Source organism: Bombina bombina, chromosome 6, assembly GCF_027579735.1.
Source record: "Bombina bombina isolate aBomBom1 chromosome 6, aBomBom1.pri, whole genome shotgun sequence".
Lineage (NCBI taxonomy): Eukaryota > Metazoa > Chordata > Amphibia > Anura > Bombinatoridae > Bombina > Bombina bombina.
In genome coordinates, this window is record NC_069504.1 from 1,112,698,574 (window position 1) to 1,112,719,904 (window position 21,331).

A 21,331-nucleotide genomic window follows, 5' to 3' on the forward strand; every position below is an offset into this window, starting at 1 on the left:
TATTAAATTGTTATCCGGTTTTTTGGGTATTAAGGGGTTAATCATCCATTTGCTGGTGGGTGCAATCCTTTGCTAACTTAATACATTTACTGTGAAAAATTGGTTGCTATAACTATTTTGGTTCATTGTTATTTCAACTGTGACAGCTTTTTTGTGCTTCTTAAAGGCACAGTAGCGTTTTTTATATTGCTTGTAAATTTATTTAGAAAAGTATTTCCAAGCTTGCTAGTCTCATTGCTAGTTTGTTTAAACATGTCTGACACAGATGAATCTCTTGTTTAAAGGCCAATGTGGAGCCCAATAGAAATTTGTGTACTAATTGCATTGATGCTACTTTAAATAAAAGCCAATCTGTACATGTAAAGAAATTATCACCAGACAACGAGGGGGAAGTTATGCCGACTAACTCTCCTCACGTGTCAGTACCTTCACCTCCCGCTCAGGAGGTGCGTGATATTGTGGCGCCAAGTACATCAGGGCGGCCCATACAAATCACTTTGCAAGACATGGCTAATGTTATGACTGAAGTACTATCTAAATTGCCAGAATTTAGGGGTAAACGCGATCACTCTGGGGTAAGAACAGAGTGCGCTGATAATAATAGAGCCATGTCTGATACTGCGTCACAATTTGCAGAACATGAGGACGGAGAGCTTCATTCTGTGGGTGACGGATCTGATCCAAGTAAACTGGATTCAGACATTTCAAATTTTAAATTTAAGCTTGAGAACCTCCGTGTATTACTAGGGGAGGTGTTAGCGGCTCTGAATGATTGTAACACGGTTGCAATTCCAGAGAAAGTATGTAGGCTGGATAAATATTTTGCGGTACCGGCGTGTACTGACGTTTTTCCTATACCTAAAAGGCTTACAGAAATTGTTAACAAGGAGTGGGATAGACCCGGTGTGCCTTTTTCACCCCCTCCTATATTTAGAAAAATGTTTCCAATAGACGCCACCACACGGGACTTATGGCAGACGGTCCCTAAGGTGGAGGGAGCAGTTTCTACTCTGGCTAAGCGCACCACTATCCCGGTGGAGGATAGCTGTGCTTTTTCAGATCCAATGGATAAAAAGTTAGAGGGTTACCTTAAGAAAATGTTTGTTCAGCAAGGTTTTATATTACAACCCCTTGCATGCATTGCGCCTGTCACGGCTGCGGCGGCATTCTGGTTTGAGTCTCTGGAAGAGACCCTTAGCACAGCTCCATTGGATGAGATTATAAACAAGCTTAAAGTCCTTAAGCTAGCTAATTCATTTATTTCTGATGCCGTAGTACACTTAACTAAACTTACGGCTAAGAACTCCGGATTCGCCATTCAAGCGCGTAGAGCGCTGTGGCTTAAATCCTGGTCAGCTGATGTGACTTCTAAATCTAAATTGCTTAACATTCCTTTCAAAGGGCAGAAATTATTCGGGCCCGGTTTGAAAGAAATTATCGCTGACATTACTGGAGGTAAGGGCCATGCCCTGCCTCAAGACAGGGCCAAACCAAGGGCTAAACAGTCTAATTTTCGTGCCTTTCGTAATTTCAAGGCAGGAGCAGCATCAACTTCCTCCGCTCCAAGACAGGAAGGAAGTGTTGCTCGCTACAGACAGGGCTGGAAACCTAACCAGTCCTGGAACAAGGGCAAGCAGGCCAGAAAACCTGCTGCTGCCCCTAAGACAGCATGAAGTGAGGGCCCCCGATCCGGAAACGGATCAAGTGGGGGGCAGACTTTCTCTCTTCGCCCAGGCTTGGGCAAGAGATGTCCAGGATCCCTGGGCGTTGGAGATCATATCTCAGGGATATCTTCTGGACTTCAAAGCTTCTCCTCCACAAGGGAGATTTCATCTTTCAAGGTTATCAGCAAACCAGATAAAGAAAGAGGCGTTTCTACGCTGTGTACAAGACCTCTTACTAATGGGAGTGATCCACCCAGTTCCGCGGTCGGAACACGGACAAGGGTTTTATTCAAATCTGTTTGTGGTTCCCAAAAAAGAGGGAACCTTCAGACCAATCTTGGACTTAAAGATCCTAAACAAATTCCTAAGAGTTCCATCGTTCAAAATGGAAACTATTCGGACCATCTTACCCATGATCCAAGAGGGTCAGTACATGACCACAGTGGATTTAAAGGATGCCTACCTTCACATACCGATTCACAAGGATCATTACCGGTATCTAAGGTTTGCCTTCCTAAACAGGCATTACCAGTTTGTAGCTCTTCCCTTCGGGTTAGCTACGGCTCCAAGAATCTTTACAAAGGTTCTGGGCTCTCTTCTGGCGGTACTAAGACTGCGAGGCATAGCGGTAGCTCCGTACCTAGACGACATTCTGATACAAGCGTCAAGTTTCTTCTGTTATGTGTGATCAGTCCACGGGTCATCATTACTTCTGGGATATTATCTGCTCCCCTACAGGAAGTGCAAGAGGATTCACCCAGCAGAGTTGCTATATAGCTCCTCCCCTCTACGTCACCTCCAGTCATTCTCTTGCACCTAAAGACTAGATAGGAGGTGTGAGAGGACTATGGTGATTATACTTAGTTTTTATAACTTCAATCAAAAGTTTGTTATTTTACAATAGCACCGGAGCGTGTTATTACTTCTCTGGCAGAGTTTGAAGAAGAATCTACCAGAGTTTTTCTTATGATTTTAACCGGAGTAGTTAAGATCATATTGCTGTTTCTCGGCCATCTGAGGGAGGTAAAAGCTTCAGATCAGGGGACAGCGGGCAGTTGAATCTGCATTGAGGTATGTAGCAGTTTTTATTTTCTGAATGGAATTGATGAGAAAATCCTGCTATACCGTTATAATGACATGTATGTATACTCTACACTTCAGTATTCTGGGGATGGTATTTCACCGGAATTACTCTGTAAAAATACATTAAACCTTTTAATAGGTATTTAATTCATGTTAAACGTTTTTGCTGGAATGTAGAATCGTTTGCATTTCTGAGGTACTGAGTGAATAAATATTTGGGCATTATTTTTTCACTTGGCAGTTTGCTTGTTTTGATTATGACAGTTTCGTTTCTCTCTCACTGCTGTGTGTGAGGGGGAGGGGCCGTTTTTGGCGCTCTTTGCTACGCATCAAAAAATTTCCAGTCAGTTACACTTATATTTTCTGCATGATCCGGTTCATCTCTAACAGAACTCAGGGGTCTTCAAACTTCTTTGAAGGGAAGTAGATTCTCTCAGCAGAGCTGTGAGATTTATATAGTGACTGTGTTTTAAAACGTTGCTCTGTGATTTTTATGTTTAAAATTTAATTAGTGTTGCTTTACTAATGGGAACAAACCTTTGCTAACAAGTTATGTTGTTTTTAAAGAGTGATGCTATAACTGTTTTTCAGTTCATTATTTCAACTGTCATTTAATCGTTTAGTGCTTCTTTGAGGCACAGTACGTTTTTGTTAAATAAGATTGTAACCAAGTTGCATGTTTATTGCTAGTGTGTTAAACATGTCTGATTCAGAGGAAGATACCTGTGTCATTTGTTCCAATGCCAAGGTGGAGCCCAATAGAAATTTATGTACTAACTGTATTGATGCTACTTTAAATAAAAGGCAATCTGTACAAATTGAACAAATTTCACCAAACAGCGAGGGGAGAGTTATGCCGTCTAACTCGCCTCACGTGTCAGTACCTGCGTCTCCCGCCCGGGAGGTGCGTGATATTATGGCGCCTAGTACATCTGGGCAGCCATTACAGATAACATTACAAGATATGGCTACTGTTATGACTGAAGTTTTGGCTAAGTTACCAGAACTAAGAGGCAAGCGTGATCACTCTGGGGTGAGAACAGAGTGCGCTGATAATTCTAGGGCCATGTCTGATACTGCGTCACAGCTTGCAGAGCATGAGGACGGAGAGCTTCATTCTGTAGGTGACGGTTCTGATCCAAGCAGATTGGATTCAGATATTTCAAATTTTAAATTTAAATTGGAAAACCTCCGTGTATTACTAGGGGAGGTCTTAGCGGCTCTTAACGATTGTAACACTGTTGCAATACCAGAGAAAATGTGTAGGTTGGATAAATACTTTGCGGTACCGGCGAGTACTGACGTTTTTCCTATACCTAAGAGATTAACTGAAATTGTTACTAAGGAGTGGGATAGACCCGGTGTGCCGTTCTCACCCCCTCCAATATTTAGAAAGATGTTTCCAATAGACGCCACCACACGGGACTTATGGCAAACGGTCCCTAAGGTGGAGGGAGCAGTTTCTACTTTAGCTAAGCGCACCACTATCCCGGTGGAGGATAGCTGTGCTTTTTCAGATCCTATGGATAAAAAATTAGAGGGTTACCTTAAGAAAATGTTTGTTCAACAAGGTTTGATATTGCAACCCCTTGCATGCATCGCGCCGATTACGGCTGCGGCAGCATTTTGGATTGAGTCTCTGGAAGAGAACCTTAGTTCCGCTACGCTGGACGACATTACGGACAGGCTTAGAGTCCTTAAACTAGCTAATTCATTCGTTTCGGAGGCCGTAGTACATTTAACCAAACTTACGGCTAAGAATTCAGGATTCGCCATTCAGGCACGTAGGGCGCTGTGGCTAAAATCCTGGTCGGCTGATGTAACTTCTAAGTCCAAATTACTTAATATACCTTTCAAGGGGCAAACTTTATTTGGGCCCGGTTTGAAAGAAATTATTGCTGACATTACAGGAGGTAAGGGCCACGCTCTACCTCAAGACAAAGCCAAAGCTAAGGCTAGACAGTCTAATTTTCGTCCCTTTCGGAATTTCAAAGCAGGTGCAGCATCAACTTCCACTGCACCAAAACAGGAAGGAGCTGTTGCTCGTTACAGACAAGGCTGGAAACCTAACCAGTCCTGGAATAAGGGCAAGCAGGCCAGAAAACCTGCTGCTGCCCCTAAGACAGCATGAACCGAGGGCCCCCGATCCGGGACCGGATCTAGTGGGGGGCAGACTCTCTCTCTTCGCCCAGGCTTGGGCAAGAGATGTCCAGGATCCCTGGGCGCTAGAGATCATATCTCAGGGATACCTTCTAGACTTCAAATTATCTCCCCCACGAGGGAGATTTCATCTGTCAAGGTTGTCAACAAACCAAATAAAGAAAGACGCGTTTCTACGCTGTGTACAAGATCTATTATTAATGGGAGTGATCCATCCGGTTCCGCGGTCGGAACAAGGACAAGGGTTTTACTCAAACCTGTTTGTGGTTCCCAAAAAAGAGGGAACTTTCAGGCCAATCTTGGATTTAAAGATCCTAAACAAATTCCTAAGAGTTCCATCGTTCAAAATGGAAACTATTCGGACAATCTTACCCATGATCCAAAAGGGTCAGTACATGACCACAGTGGATTTAAAGGATGCTTACCTTCACATACCGATTCACAAAGATCATTACCGGTATCTAAGGTTTGCCTTCTTAGACAGGCATTACCAGTTTGTAGCTCTTCCATTCGGATTGGCTACGGCTCCAAGAATCTTCACAAAGGTTCTGGGTGCCCTTCTGGCGGTTCTGAGACCGCGAGGAATTTCGGTAGCTCCGTACCTAGACGACATTCTGATACAAGCTTCAAGCTTTCAAACTGCCAAGTCTCATACAGAGTTAGTTCTGGCATTTCTAAGGTCGCATGGATGGAAAGTGAACGAAAAGAAGAGTTCTCTCTTGCCTCTCACAAGGGTTCCATTCTTGGGGACTCTTATAGATTCCGTAGAAATGAAGATTTATCTGACAGAAGACAGATTAACAAAGCTTCTAAATGCATGCCGTGTCCTTCATTCCATTCAACTCCCGTCAGTAGCTCAATGCATGGAGGTGATCGGCTTAATGGTAGCAGCAATGGACATAGTTCCCTTTGCACGCCTACATCTCAGACCGCTGCAATTGTGCATGCTGAGTCAGTGGAATGGGGATTACTCAGATTTGTCCCCCACTCTGAATCTGGATCAAGAGACCAGAAACTCTCTTCTATGGTGGCTTTCTCGGCCACATCTGTCCAGGGGGATGCCTTTCAGCAGGCCGGACTGGACAATTGTAACAACAGACGCCAGCCTTCTAGGTTGGGGCGCTGTCTGGAATTCTCTGAAGGCTCAGGGACAATGGAGTCAGGAGGAAAGTCTCCTGCCAATAAACATTCTGGAATTGAGAGCAGTTCTCAATGCCCTTCTAGCTTGGCCCCAGTTAAAGACTCGGGGGTTCATCAGGTTTCAGTCGGACAACATCACGACTGTAGCTTACATCAACCATCAGGGAGGGACAAGAAGCTCCCTAGCAATGATAGAAGTATCAAAGATAATTCGCTGGGCAGAGTCTCACTCTTGCCACCTGTCAGCAATCCACATCCCGGGAGTGGAGAACTGGGAGGCGGATTTCTTGAGTCGCCAGACTCTTCATCCGGGGGAGTGGGAACTTCATCCGGAGGTCTTTGCCCAAATACTTCGACGTTGGGGCAAACCAGAGATAGATCTCATGGCGTCTCGCCAGAACGCCAAACTTCCTCGCTACGGATCCAGATCCAGGGATCCGGGAGCGGTTCTGATAGATGCTTTGACAGCACCTTGGAACTTCAGGATGGCTTATGTGTTTCCACCCTTCCCGCTGCTTCCTCGATTGATTGCCAAAATCAAACAGGAGAGAGCATCAGTGATTCTAATAGCGCCTGCATGGCCGCGCAGGACTTGGTATGCAGATCTAGTGGACATGTCATCCTGTCCGCCGTGGTCTCTACCTCTAAGACAGGACCTTCTGATTCAGGGTCCATTCAAACATCAAAGTCTAACTTCTCTGAAGCTGACTGCTTGGAAATTGAACGCTTGATTTTATCAAAACGTGGGTTTTCTGAGTCGGTTATTGATACCCTGATACAGGCTAGGAAGCCTGTTACCAGAAAGATTTACCATAAAATATGGCGTAAATACCTATACTGGTGTGAATCCAAAGATTACTCCTGGAGTAAGGTTAGGATTCCTAGGATATTGTCTTTTCTACAAGAAGGTTTAGAAAAGGGTTTATCGGCTAGCTCATTAAAGGGACAGATCTCAGCTCTGTCCATCTTGTTACACAGGCGTCTGTCAGAAAATTCAGACATCCAGGCCTTTTGTCAGGCTTTAGCTAGGATCAAGCCTGTGTTTAAAACTGTTGCTCCGCCATGGAGTTTAAACTTAGTTCTTAACGTTTTACAGGGTGTTCCGTTTGAACCCCTTCATTCCATTGATATAAGATTGTTATCTTGGAAAGTTCTATTTTTAATGGCTATTTCCTCGGCTCGAAGAGTCTCTGAGTTATCAGCCCTACATTGTGATTCTCCTTATCTGATCTTTCACTCAGACAAGGTAGTTCTGCGTACTAAACCTGGGTTCTTACCTAAGGTTGTCTCTAACAGGAATATCAATCAAGAGATTGTTGTTCCCTCCTTGTGTCCAAATCCTTCTTCAAAGAAGGAACGTCTTCTACACAATCTGGATGTAGTTCGTGCCCTCAAGTTCTACTTGCAGGCAACTAAAGATTTTCGCCAAACTTCTTCCCTGTTTGTCGTTTATTCTGGACAGAGGAGAGGTCAAAAAGCTTCTGCTACCTCTCTCTCTTTTTGGCTTCGTAGCATAATACGTTTAGCCTATGAGACTGCTGGACAGCAGCCTCCTGAAAGAATTACAGCTCACTCCACTAGAGCTGTGGCTTCCACTTGGGCCTTTAAGAATGAGGCCTCTGTTGAACAGATTTGCAAGGCTGCAACTTGGTCTTCGCTTCATACTTTTTCCAAATTTTACAAATTTGACACTTTTGCTTCTTCGGAGGCTATTTTTGGGAGAAAGGTTCTTCAGGCAGTGGTTCCTTCTGTATAATGAGCCTGCCTATCCCTCCCGTCATCCGTGTACTTTTGCTTTGGTATTGGTATCCCAGAAGTAATGATGACCCGTGGACTGATCACACATAACAGAAGAAAACATAATTTATGCTTACCTGATAAATTCCTTTCTTCTGTTGTGTGATCAGTCCACGGCCCGCCCTGTTTTTTAAGGCAGGTACATATTTTTTAAATTATAATTCAGTCACCACTACACCCTTGGCTTCTCCTTTCTCGTTGGTCTTTGGTCGAATGACTGGAGGTGACGTAGAGGGGAGGAGCTATATAGCAACTCTGCTGGGTGAATCCTCTTGCACTTCCTGTAGGGGAGCAGATAATATCCCAGAAGTAATGATGACCCGTGGACTGATCACACAACAGAAGAAAGGAATTTATCAGGTAAGCATAAATTATGTTTTCCAAACTGCCAAGTCTCATACAGAGTTAGTTCTGGCATTTCTATGGTCGCATGGGTGGAAGGTGAACGTAGAAAAGAGTTCTCTATTGCCACTCACAAGAGTTCCCTTCTTAGGGACTCTTATAGATTCTGTAGAAATGAAAATTTACCTGACGGAGGACAGGTTATCAAAACTTCTAAATGCTTGCCGTGTCCTTCATTCCATTCAACACCCGTCAGTGGCTCAGTGCATGGAGGTAATCGGCTTAATGGTAGCGGCAATGGACATAGTACCTTTTGCGCGCCTGCATCTCAGACCGCTGCAATTGTGCATGCTAAGTCAGTGGAATGGGGATTATTCAGATTTGTCCCCTCTGCTAAATCTGGATCAAGAGACCAGAGATTCTCTTCTATGGTGGCTTTCTCGGCCACATCTGTCCAAGGGGATGCCCTTCCGCAGGCCAGATTGGACGATTGTAACAACAGACGCCAGCCTTCTAGGTTGGGGCGCAGTCTGGAATTCCCTGAAGGCTCAGGGATCATGGACTCAGGAGGAGAGACTCCTTCCAATAAACATTCTGGAATTAAGAGCAGTTCTCAATGCTCTTCTGGCTTGGCCTCAGATAGCAACTCTGAGGTTCATCAGGTTTCAGTCGGACAACATCACGACTGTGGCTTACATCAACCATCAAGGAGGAACAAGGAGTTCCCTAGCGATGATGGAAGTCTCAAAGATAATTCGCTGGGCATAGTTTCACTCTTGCCACCTGTCAGCGATCCACATCCCAGGCGTGGAGAACTGGGAGGCGGATTTTCTAAGTCGCCAGACTTTTCATCCGGGGGAGTGGGAACTTCATCCGGAGGTGTTTGCCCAACTGCTTCATCATTGGGGCAAACCAGATTTGGATCTCATGGCGTCTCGCCAGAACGCCAAGCTTCCTTGTTAGGGATCCAGGTCCAGGGACGCGGGAGCGGTACTGATAGATGCTCTGACAGCACCTTGGGTCTTCAACATGGCTTATGTGTTTCCACCCTTCCCGATGCTTCCTCGATTGATTGCCAGGATCAAACAGGAGAGAGCATCGATGATTCTAATAGCGCCTGCGTGGCCACGCAGGACCTGGTATGCAGATCTAGTGGACATGTCGTCCTGTCCACCATAGTCTCTGCCTCTGAGACAGGACCTTCTGATTCAGGGTCCTTTCAAACATTCAAATCTAATTTCTCTGAGGCTGACTGCATGGAGATTGAACGCTTGATTCTATCAAAGCGGGGATTCTCGGAGTCAGTGATTGATACCTTAATACAGGCTAGGAAACCTGTTACCAGGAAAATTTACCATAAAATATGGTGTAAATACTTATATTGGTGCGAATCCAAGAGTTACTTATGGAGTAAGGTTAGGATTCCTAGGATATTGTCTTTTCTACAAGAAGGTTTAGAAAAGGGTTTATCTGCTAGTTCGTTAAAGGGACAGATCTCAGCTCCGTCTATCCTTTTACACAAACGTCTGGCAGACGTTCCAGACGTTCAGGCTTTTTGTCAGGCTTTGGCTAGGATTAAGCCTGTGTTTAAGACTGTTGCTCCGCCGTGGAGCTTAAACTTAGTTCTTAACGTTCTGCAAGGTGTTCCGTTTGAACCCCTTCATTCCATTGATATCAAGCTGTTATCTTGGAAAGTTCTGTTTTTAATGGCTATTTCCTCGGCTCGAAGAGTCTCTGAGTTATCGGCCTTACATTGTGATTCTCCTTATCTGATTTTTCATTCAGATAAGGTAGTTCTGCGTACTAAACCTGGGTTCTTACCTAAGGTAGTCACTAACAAGAATATCAATCAAGAGATTGTTGTTCCATCATTGTGCCCTAACCCTTCTTCAAAGAAGGAACGACTTCTGCACAATCTGGACGTCGTCCGTGCCCTGAAATTTTATTTGCAGGCAACTAAAGATTTTCGTCAAACTTCTTCCCTGTTTGTCGTTTATTCTGGACAGAGGAGAGGTCAAAAAGCTTCGGCTACCTCTCTCTCTTTTTGGCTTCGTAGCATAATACGCTTAGCCTATGAGACTGCTGGACAGCAGCCTCCTGAAAGGATTACGGCTCATTCTACTAGAGCTGTGGCTTCCACTTGGGCCTTTAAGAATGAGGCCTCTGTTGAACAGATTTGCAAGGCTGCAACTTGGTCTTCACTTCACACTTTTTCAAAATTTTACAAATTTGACACTTTTGCTTCTTCGGAGGCTGTTTTTGGGAGAAAGGTTCTACAGGCAGTGGTTCCTTCCGTGTAAAGATCCTGCCTGTCCCTCCCGTCATCCGTGTACTTTTAGCTTTGGTATTGGTATCCCATAAGTAATGGATGACCCGTGGACTGACTACACTTAACAGGAGAAAATATAATTTATGCTTACCTGATAAATTCATTTCTCCTGTAGTGTAGTCAGTCCACGGCCCGCCCTGTTTTTTAAGGCAGGTCTAAATTTTAAATTAAACTCCAGTCACCACTGCACCCTATAGTTTTCTCCTTTCTCGTTTGGTTTCGGTCGAATGACTGGGTATGACGTAGAGGGGAAGAGCTATATAGCAGCTCTGCTTGGGTGATCCTCTTGCACTTCCTGTTAGGGAGGAGATATAATCCCATAAGTAATGGATGACCCGTGGACTGACTACACTACAGGAGAAATGAATTTATCAGGTAAGCATAAATTATATTTTTTTCCCTCCCTATCTTTTTTTACTTATACCCTGTTCATTTGTAGAGATGAAGATGCCACAGTTATATGTGAACTCTTTAAACATCAACATATTTCTTTCATGTGTAATATGATGGCTTTAATACTAGTCCTTACTAGAAATTGGTGTGAAACAAGGGATCAGAAGCAAACTGCCAGGCACACTGATACTATAGCGCTTAATGCTCACCTCCCAACTGCCCCTATTTAAAAGCGGGACAGTCCCTGATTCTGTCCTTCTGTCCCTTTTAGACAGTCATATGTCCCTATTTGCAGAATTTCCCTTAGCTCCACCCACAGAACAACCCAGACATGCCCATAAATTGCCCAGACACACCCACTGACCACCCAGAAACACCCACAATCCTGCTCACTAACCACCCATGATCCCACCCCTCCCAAAACAGCTCCACCCACAAAATGATGACAGGCCCCAATCAACCTCTTGAGTCCCTGATACCCAGCCACAAATGTTTAGAGGTATATTAATGCACATACTATATAAGCTGTTTCATTGCTTTGAACTTCCCTAGTCTGTTTCTCTCTTTAGGTTTCTTAATATTGCCTTTATCAGTCACAAATATTGCTGGATATTAACAGAAACAATTGACTTCCTTTCACATTGATGCGTATCAGCAGTTTTTGCTGCAGTTTGCTTACTGAAGACACTGTGGAGACACGGTAACAGTTTCATATCAGAAGGGAAGGGAAAAAGAAAATCTAGTTTATTTTTTACATAATATTGCAGAGTCATTGATGTTAAAATGGCATGTTCTAACAAACTAGTGCATGCCATTTTGCATTGTAATGTTCATTTAAGTGTTCTGCATAATATAGAAAAAAATTGTGCGTCTGAACTTTTCATGCAATGGTTTATCTCTTCGGTAATGTAGGAAGGATATTCAATGTACTATTTGCCACAATAATATACTAGCATCTCTAAGGGAAAATCAGGTTCTTCTAGCTATGATCATACTAGTATGGTGTAGAAAAATGAGAACGATTGATGTTTAAAAGTAAAATTTTCGTTACTCTGTGGACCAATAAAAATGAATAATTGCATATTTTTATGCCTTGTCTTTGTTCAGTGGTAAATTAGATCTATTTTCTTCCATAAAAAGGCTCCTATCAAATGTCATTGTGAGTAAATACACTTTATTAAAGGTTATTTATGTTAGCAATGGAAAAGCACTCTGATTAAGCGTCATAGGTTGTCTTGGAATAGAAACACAGATCTTCAGAGAAAAGCACTATGGGAAGATGAGCAAAACACAACAGGGAGTTGAGATACCTGTGATATTCTATTTCTACCAGGTCCAAAGATTTCTTAGCCAATAACACACAAGAGTCAGATATATCTTGGTCCAAAATAAAAGAAAAATGAATGCCTTTTACACAATGGAGAATTGGGGGGGAGAATAAAACAAAAAATGTTTGGTTTCTTCAGCTAGTTGGGCAAGAGCCTTGATCATCTATTGTAAAGATAATTATTTGTGTGATTAATCTACTTTCACAGCAGAGTGTAATCAACCAGCTATTTTACTCTTTATTCCCTCCCCAATAATAAACACCTTAAATTGTTACCCTATAATATAAATGCTTCTCCTTCTAGGTCTAAGCACTGTTTATGGTGGGTATTGCTGCTCCTGTTTAAAGCCAACCTATTTAGCTCTAAAGTAACTGTGAACTACATGACTCGTGCTTTAGAATTTCAACCCAAAATCTGATTTGTACATTACTGCTGGGATTTGGGTCCTATCTCTACATAAAACCATTTACATCAGCTAAGACTTGACATTCTCACCCTGTTAGGAGTCTTCCATCTCCCAATACTGCATGCCTGGCATCTTTACTTGTCACATTCTACTGCTTTGCACCCCAATTCAGAAGATAACAAAGGAATATATAGTACTTTGTTTTGGGTATGCATCAAGAAATATTAGTTATTTTGGTGTAGTCCCAAGCAGAATTATATAATGGAAGGAGAATTGTGATTGGCTGTGATTGACTTAATAATTGATTTTAAAGACTATTGAACAATCTATATGTTATTAAAATGTATACTATGATTTGACCCTTGTGTTGTAAATGGTTATACTGTATGCTTTCTTTTTTGGTAAATTGTAATATTTTTATATATGGGAGGAATGGACCTCACATGAAGGGAAGAAAAAACACTAGACAAAATTCTGTTTATAAAGTTGTCGTAAAATTGCTATGGTACATAAGGTTATATGCCCAGTACTGGACTCAGCGGTGGTAATTTGGTTGCTTTTTAGTTTTTGTTGTATTTGGGTGAGACTTTTTTTTTGCTATTATCAATCTTCCAAACCAAAATCTCTGAGACCTAGACGTGACTCCATGACTGAAAATAGATAAAGCAACTCTTCACCGGATCATAAGAAAATATTTTTTTCAAAAATATTTTTTTAAAAAAAATGTATTAAAGAATATTAAAGAAGAGGATGACCTTTTAAAAAAAGAAAGAAAAAAAAGATCAGTAAATCATCTGATGATTTTTTTATATATGTTGATGCTTGATGTATATATGTATGATGTATATATATATATATGTGCATATGTATGTATGTATATTATTCAATTACATCAATTTAACTAAACAGTCATAGGTTGAATTTTATATTACATAAATAGTTTGTACTTTTAAAGGGACAGTCAAGTCCAAAAAAACCTTTCATTTTTCAAATAGGGCATGTAATTTTAAACAACTTTCCATTTTACTTTTATCAACAATTTTGCTTTGCTCTCTTGGTATTCTAGTTGAAAGCAAACCTAGGAAGGCACATATGATAATTTCTAAGCCCTTGAAGGCCGCCTCTATTTTATTTACTTTTCACAGCAGGGGAGAGCAAGCTCATGTAGGCCATATAGATAGCATTGTGATCACGCTCGTGGCTAGTGGCAGACACTGCACTAATTGGCTAAATGCAAGTCAATAGATAATAACTAAAAGTCATGTGATTAGGGGCGGTCAGAAGATGCTTAGATACAAGGTAATCACAGAGGTAAAAAGTGTATTAATATAACTGTGTTAGTTTTGCAAAACTGGGGAATGGGTAATAAAGGGATTATCAATCTTTTTAAACAACAAAAATTCTGGTGTTGACTGCCCCTTTAAGTGTAAGAACTAGTGCTGCAGACCTATAGATTAATATATGTATATATGGTAAAAAGAGAAAAGCCCTATTGTTGCTAGATGGCATGGGGGTGAAACGTGCGTCTGCATTGGCTGACTGAGTCATGCATGGTTGTTGGATCTGCGTCAAGCAAGTCGAAAAGCATACTGCTGATACTGTTTGCCGCCTGAGACTTTGGTGTCTATTCCGGTACTCGCTACACATCTGAAAGCTCTACGTCCATACTGGCGCATATCAGAAGACTGTTAACCGTTGATGATTCTGGAACTGAGTTTGATGCTTATGTTATAGTGACAATGAGGTAGCGGATGGCTTTGTGACCAACATGATGTGAGCACGGCATTGAGATAAAAGATCTTTTCCTGTGTCTTATGGCTACAAGGAAATGTGTTTAAACTACACTATATGCTACTCAAACCTGAATTGCCCATTGCAGACAAGTCCTGTGCGGACTGTGTAAAGCTGGAGGTTTGGGCTATAATTAAGTACTGATCACACTTAATAATATAGGATGGTATCCTCCAAACATGATTCTCAGCACACAAATAGTGTAAGAGGACCGTAAACTAAGAGTTGCAACTTAACATGCATGGTCGCTCCTGAATTGTATTTATGTGCATGATTGTAGCATACAAGTTCCCCAGGCTTATACTGCCTAGGTTATGCCTTCCTTTTTATGCTGGGGGTTCTGTGTGCAGTAGGGGTGTAGTTGGTCAAGAGCTTTCAGTTATCTACCTTGGGCGCGATCCGATATCGATCGCAGTTTGCGGCGCAAGCGAGGGAACCGGCGTCGCCCGCAGTTTCAGCTCGCAACTCGAGCCATCCCATATAAGTCGCCGTCAGATGCTAACGTGCCGTAAGTCTCACAAACCAGCGATGTCCAGAAATCTGCGTAAGTACAAATTTCTGGCGTCGCCAGTGACTTGCGGCACGTTAGAAACTGCCGGCGCCTATAAAACCTGACTAAAGTCTAAAACACCCGCACTGTCTAACACGCCTCCCTAACATAGCCCGACAAGTCTAACACGCCTCCCTAACATAGCCCGCACTGTCTAACCCTCTATCCGCTATCCCCCCTCACTAGCCTAACAATAAAAAAGCTATTAACCCCTAAACCGCTGCTTCTTTACCCCGCCGCAACCTAATAAAGTTATTAACCCCTAAACCGCCGCTCCCGTACCCTGCCGCCAGCTATATTATATCTATAACCCCCTAAAGTGAGCCCCTAACACCGCCGCCATCTATATTAAAATTATTAACCCATAATGTAAGCCCCTTACACCGCCGCCATCTCTATTAAAATGATTAACCCCTAATTTAATCTACCTACCCCGCCGCCAGCTATATTATCTATATTAACCCTAAGTATATTATAGTTAATATAGGTATTACATTATATATATTAACTATATTAACCCTAATTATATTAGGGTTAATATAGTTAATATAGTTACTATAGTATTTATATTAACTATATTAACTCTATCTAACCCTAACTAAATTTATATTAAATTAATCTAATTCATTTATAAACTAAAATATTCCTATTTAAATCTAAATACTTACCTATAAAATAAACCCTAAGATAGCTACAATATAATTAATAATTACATTGTAGCTATGTTAGGGTTAATATTTATTTTACAGGTAAATTGTTAATTATTTTAACTATTTAATATCTACCTAGTTAAAATAATTACCCAATTACCTGTAAAATAAATCCTAACCTAAGTTACAAATACACCTACACTATCAATAAATTTAATAAACTACAAACATCTATCTAAAAATACAATTAAATTAACTAAACTAAATTACAAAAAAAAACAAACACTAAATTACAAAAAATAAAAAAAAGATTACAAGATATTTAAGCTAATTACACCTATTCTAAGCCCCCTAATAAAATAATAAACCCCCAAAATAAAAAAAATTCCCTGCCCTATTCTAAATTCAACAAATTTCAAAGCTCTTTACCTTACCAGCCCTTAAAAGGGCCTTTTGTGGGGCATGCCCCAAAGAATTCAGCTCTTTTGCATACAACAAATACAATACCCACCACCCACATACCCCTATTCTAAACCCACCCAAACCCCCCTTAAAAAAGCCTAACACTACCCCCCTGAAGATCTCCCTACCTTGTCTTCACCACACCGGGCCGAACTCCTGATCCGATCCGGGCGATGTCTTCCTCCAAGCGGCAAAGAAGAATTCTTCCTCCGGCGATGTCATCCTCCAAGCGGCAAAGAAGAATTCTTCCTCCGGCGACGTCTTCCTCCAAGCGGCAGCAAAGTCTTCATTCTTCCGGCGGCATCTTCAATCTTCTTTCTTCGCTCCGCCGCCGCGGAGCATCCATCCCGGCCGACTGCTGAACTTGGAATGAGGTACCTTTAAATGACGTCATCCAAGATGGCGTCCGCCGAATTCCGATTGGCTGATAGGATTCTATCAGCCAATCGGAATTAAGTTAAAAAAATCTGATTGGCTGATTGAATCAGCCAATCAGATTCAAGTTCAATCCGATTGGCTGATCCAATCAGCCAATCAGATTGAGCTCGCATTCTATTGGCTGTTCCGATCAGCCAATAGAATGCGAGCTCAATCTGATTGGCTGATTGGATCAGCCAATCGGATTGAACTTGAATCTGATTGGCTGATTCAATCAGCCAATCAGATTTTTTTAACTTTATTCCGATTGGCTGATAGAATCCTATCAGCCAATCGGAATTCGACGGACGCCATCTTGGATGACGTCATTTAAAGGTACCTCATTCCAAGTTCAGCAGTCGGCCGGGATGGATGCTCCGCGGCGGCGGAGCGAAGAAAGAAGATTGAAGATGCCGCCGGAAGAATGAAGACTTTGCTGCCGCTTGGAGGAAGACGTCGCCGGAGGAAGAATTCTTCTTTGCCGCTTGGAGGATGACATCGCCGGAGGAAGAATTCTTCTTTGCCGCTTGGAGGAAGACATCGCCGGAGGAAGAATTCTTCTTTGCCGCTTGGAGGAAGACATCGCCCGGATCGGATCAGGAGTTCGGCCCGGTGTGGTGAAGACAAGGTAGGGAGATCTTCAGGGGGGTAGTGTTAGGCTTTTTTAAGGGGGGTTTGGGTGGGTTTAGAATAGGGGTATGTGGGTGGTGGGTTGTAATGGGGGGGGGGTATTGTATTTGTTGTATGCAAAAGAGCTGAATTCTTTGGGGCATGCCCCACAAAAGGCCCTTTTAAGGGCTGGTAAGGTAAAGAGCTTTGAAATTTGTTGAATTTAGAATAGGGCAGGGAATTTTTTTTATTTTGGGGGTTTATTATTTTATTAGGGGGCTTAGAATAGGTGTAATTAGCTTAAATATCTTGTAATCTTTTTTTTATTTTTTGTAATTTAGTGTTTGTTTTTTTTTGTAATTTAGTTTAGTTAATTTAATTGTATTTTTAGATAGATGTTTGTAGTTTATTAAATTTATTGATAGTGTAGGTGTATTTGTAACTTAGGTTAGGATTTATTTTACAGGTAATTGGGTAATTATTTTAACTAGGTAGATATTAAATAGTTAATAACTATTTAATATCTATTATACCTAGTTAAAATAATTAACAATTTACCTGTAAAATAAATATTAACCCTAACATAGCTACAATGTAATTATTAATTATATTGTAGCTATCTTAGGGTTTATTTTATAGGTAAGTATTTAGATTTAAATAGGAATATTTTAGTTTATAAATGAATTAGATTAATTTAATATAAATTTAGTTAGGGTTAGATAGAGTTAATATAGTTAATATAAATACTATAGTAACTATATTAACTATATTAACCCTAATATAATTAGGGTTAATATAGTTAATATATATAATGTAATACCTATATTAACTATAATATACTTAGGGTTAATATAGATAATATAGCTGGCGGCGGGGTAGGTAGATTAAATTAGGGGTTAATCATTTTAATAGAGATGGCGGCGGTGTAAGGGGCTTACATTAGGGGTTAATAATATTAATATAGCTGGCGGCGGTATAGGGGGATTAGATTAGGGGTTAATAATTTTTATATAGGTGGCGGCGGTGTAAGGGGTCAGATTAGGGGATAGATAAGGTAGATGGCGGCGGTTTTAGAGGCTCACAGTAGGGGGTTAGTTTATGTAGATGGCGGCGGGGTCCGGGAGCGGCGGTTTAGGGGGGAATAACTTTATTAGGGATTTCGGGGGGGGGGGATCGCGGTTGACAGGGAGATGGACATTGCGCATGCGTTAGGTGTTAGGTTTATTTTAGCAGATCGCGGTTGACAGGGAGATAGACATTGCGCATGCGTTAGGTGTTAGGTTTATTTTCTAGTTAGTTTAGGGAGTTACAGGGCTCCAATAGTCAGCGTAAGGCTTCTTACGGCTGCTTTTTGTGGCGAGGTGAAAATGGAGTAAGTTTTCTCCATTTTCGCCACGTAAGTCCTTACGCTGCATATTGGATACCAAACTGCGCGGGTTTGGTATACCTGCCTATGGCCCAAAAAACTGCGGGCGACGGCAGAAATATACGCGCGTAACTTCTAGGTTACGCCGTATATGTGATACCAAACCCGCGCAAATATTGGCGTCGCCGGCTTTTGCGGGCGACGATTTATATCGGATCGACCCCCAAATTTGTACCAGTACTGTTTTTTATTATAATTATATAATGCAGTTTCCAACATTCCTAAGGTAACTGGTCTTTTTTATTGTTATATTTTTTTTATTTTTCTTGGTTTTTCATTAACATATTTGGGTAATTATAATTTTTATCTTTTGTTTCTTCTTTTCCTTCACGGATGCATTTATTTGCCAGTCAGTGTGAGACTTATAGATATACATTATGTAATAAAAACAATGAATTTTGCATCATTAAACCTTCTAGCTATATATTTTATACTTTTGGAGTAAGTTTATTATGACTCACCAGGTATCTATTTTTTCTCTTTTTACCATACATATATATTATTCAAAACTGGAATGTGCATAAATGTATTTCAATTCTGTAAAGAAACATTTTTGCAATATAATTATTTTTGCAAAAATGCTTCTAGTAAAAGCTGTTACTCTTTAAGCAACATATCCACATATGTTCCTTGTGTCTTTTGCACTCTCATTCAAAAAATGATCATGCTCAGCCAGCGAGGGGTGCCATATATAATTTTACTGATGATTCAGTTTGTGTCTTTCAAGTAACTATTAATGCTGAGCAAGCATGGCATTTAAATGCTTGTGCGTTGGGTACGCTCACCAGATATTCGTATTTTGTTGAAACAGTATACTGCAAAATAAATTATATTCTAAATGAAACATACATTCATATTTCAGTTTAAAACTAATATTCCTTTATGCTTGACTGTCCGTGATTATTTTTTTTATCTTATCACATCTATAAACACTTATGGTGCATTGGGTTTTCGATGATATAACAAGCCTAAATACTTTCCTGACATTCCACCAATGATAGTACACCCTCAGTAAAAAAATATTTGTAAATTATTCTTTATCCTTGTTATCATTAAAGATTGCTTTGCAGATAATAAGGTTTCTGGATTTATGATACCAACCTCTACTCTTCCTGCATAAGGATGTTTCTGTCTTTGCATAGTAAAGTTATGCCAAACAGGAAAGAAAATTAATTGTACACATTTTGAGTTTTTCGCAGTCAAAGCAGTAATTTATCTCTTTAAATGAGAAATGATAGAATAAAACTATTAAATAGTAAACAATCCCTTGCATTTTTCATTAAGCATGAATAAAAATATTGATTATATAATTATCTCCATACTGTTCCATCTGTCTGTATATTCTCTAGTTTATTAGCGAATGTTGCATAGATGTCTTCTAATAATGTCTTCTAATAATGATAAATGTTTCTACATAGCTCTGTCTGCACAGCAGGCGGCTAGTAAAAAGTAATATACTTTGCAATTATTTCTTGGTGCACACTGTCCTGTATTCTGTTCTGGAGCTGAAGTACAAAACTAATTGTTTGTAATTATGGTTTCTGTTTATGTTCATGCATGTATTATGGGCCTAACTAGTAACCTGTAATTATGGAAATGGAGGATGTCAGCACACCTGCGATGACACAGAGACTGGCCCAGTGTGTGGGTGTCATCAGAAGTATGCGCTGCACTCAGATGGCAAGACTTGCATTGGTAAGTGACTCTTCAAAAGCCTATTTTATGTTTCACTTGTCCACAATGTAAACAGTGATATGCAATGTATACATTTACCTTAGGTTGTCATTTGTAGATAAGTATTTACATTATGGATCTGTCTTTTATACAAAGAAGACAACAATACTGATTCCTTCAATACTAAAACAAATGCTAAAAATATAATACTTGTGCTGTTTTGTACAAATGCATACTTGGGTTTAGAAGAGTAGGATTGGAAACCAGTTTTATCGCTGAGATGCATTTATTGGCTAATAGAGATGGACTTAAATGCACACTTTCATGTATTAGTTATACATACCCACTGAACTTGCGGCTTCCAGTCTGGGGCATGATCATGAGATCTGCATGTTGGTCATATGGAAGAGCCTATGGAGGGTCATCACAAATTTATTTTTCATTTGAGCAGAAATTGTGTTCATTGTGATCAGACCACTGCTTGCAAGCTGCATTTTACATCTACAGTACATTCGCCAACCATCAATAGGAAACGTGTCTGTATTTTACACATGTGCAGAACACTCTGCAGCCGTTGGAGGCAGCTTACTAGTACTGTGACAGTGACAGTGACATTTAAATAAATAAGACAGATTTCAAGGTAGTCTGCAACACTGGGCTTTGATTTGTAAATGGGATAATTACGTGATATCCAGGACAGTATTTATGCACATTGATCATGACGCATATACAGTAGATCCCTTACTTGGGCAATGATTTGTATACTGTGATTTGAGTCCATCTCTTTTAGCTGTATTAGCAGTTTGAACCAAACCTGTTTCTGTGCCATCTGCTTATATAACATGGTATCAACCTTCTGCTTTTTCATAGAGAGCTAGGAACATAATTTCCAATCCAGACAATCTCAGGTTATCACCTACATCATCCACTATGCTGACATGTACCAATGAAGTTGTACCTTAGTTATCATCTTTAATTACTCAATTTCAGTCTTATTTCTTCATGATTGTTTTCCTATTTACTAACCAAATAGAATCACTGCACAAAAGAACAAAAAAACCTCTGGTGTTTTTTCAACACTTGGCTAAAGATTCCTTACTAATTGGTAAC

At 40.7% G+C, this 21,331-nt stretch overlaps 1 protein-coding gene across 2 annotated transcripts in view; it reads left to right on the plus strand.

The window, feature by feature from the left end:
- Positions 1-21,331, plus strand: part of SCUBE1 (signal peptide, CUB domain and EGF like domain containing 1) — a 703,286-nt gene that overhangs the window by 286,569 nt on the left and 395,386 nt on the right. For both annotated transcript variants that reach the window (XM_053719054.1, XM_053719055.1), the window contains exon 6: positions 20,126-20,242. In XM_053719054.1, the coding sequence (XP_053575029.1) occupies positions 20,126-20,242 (117 nt within the window). The remainder of the gene's footprint in view (positions 1-20,125; positions 20,243-21,331) is intronic.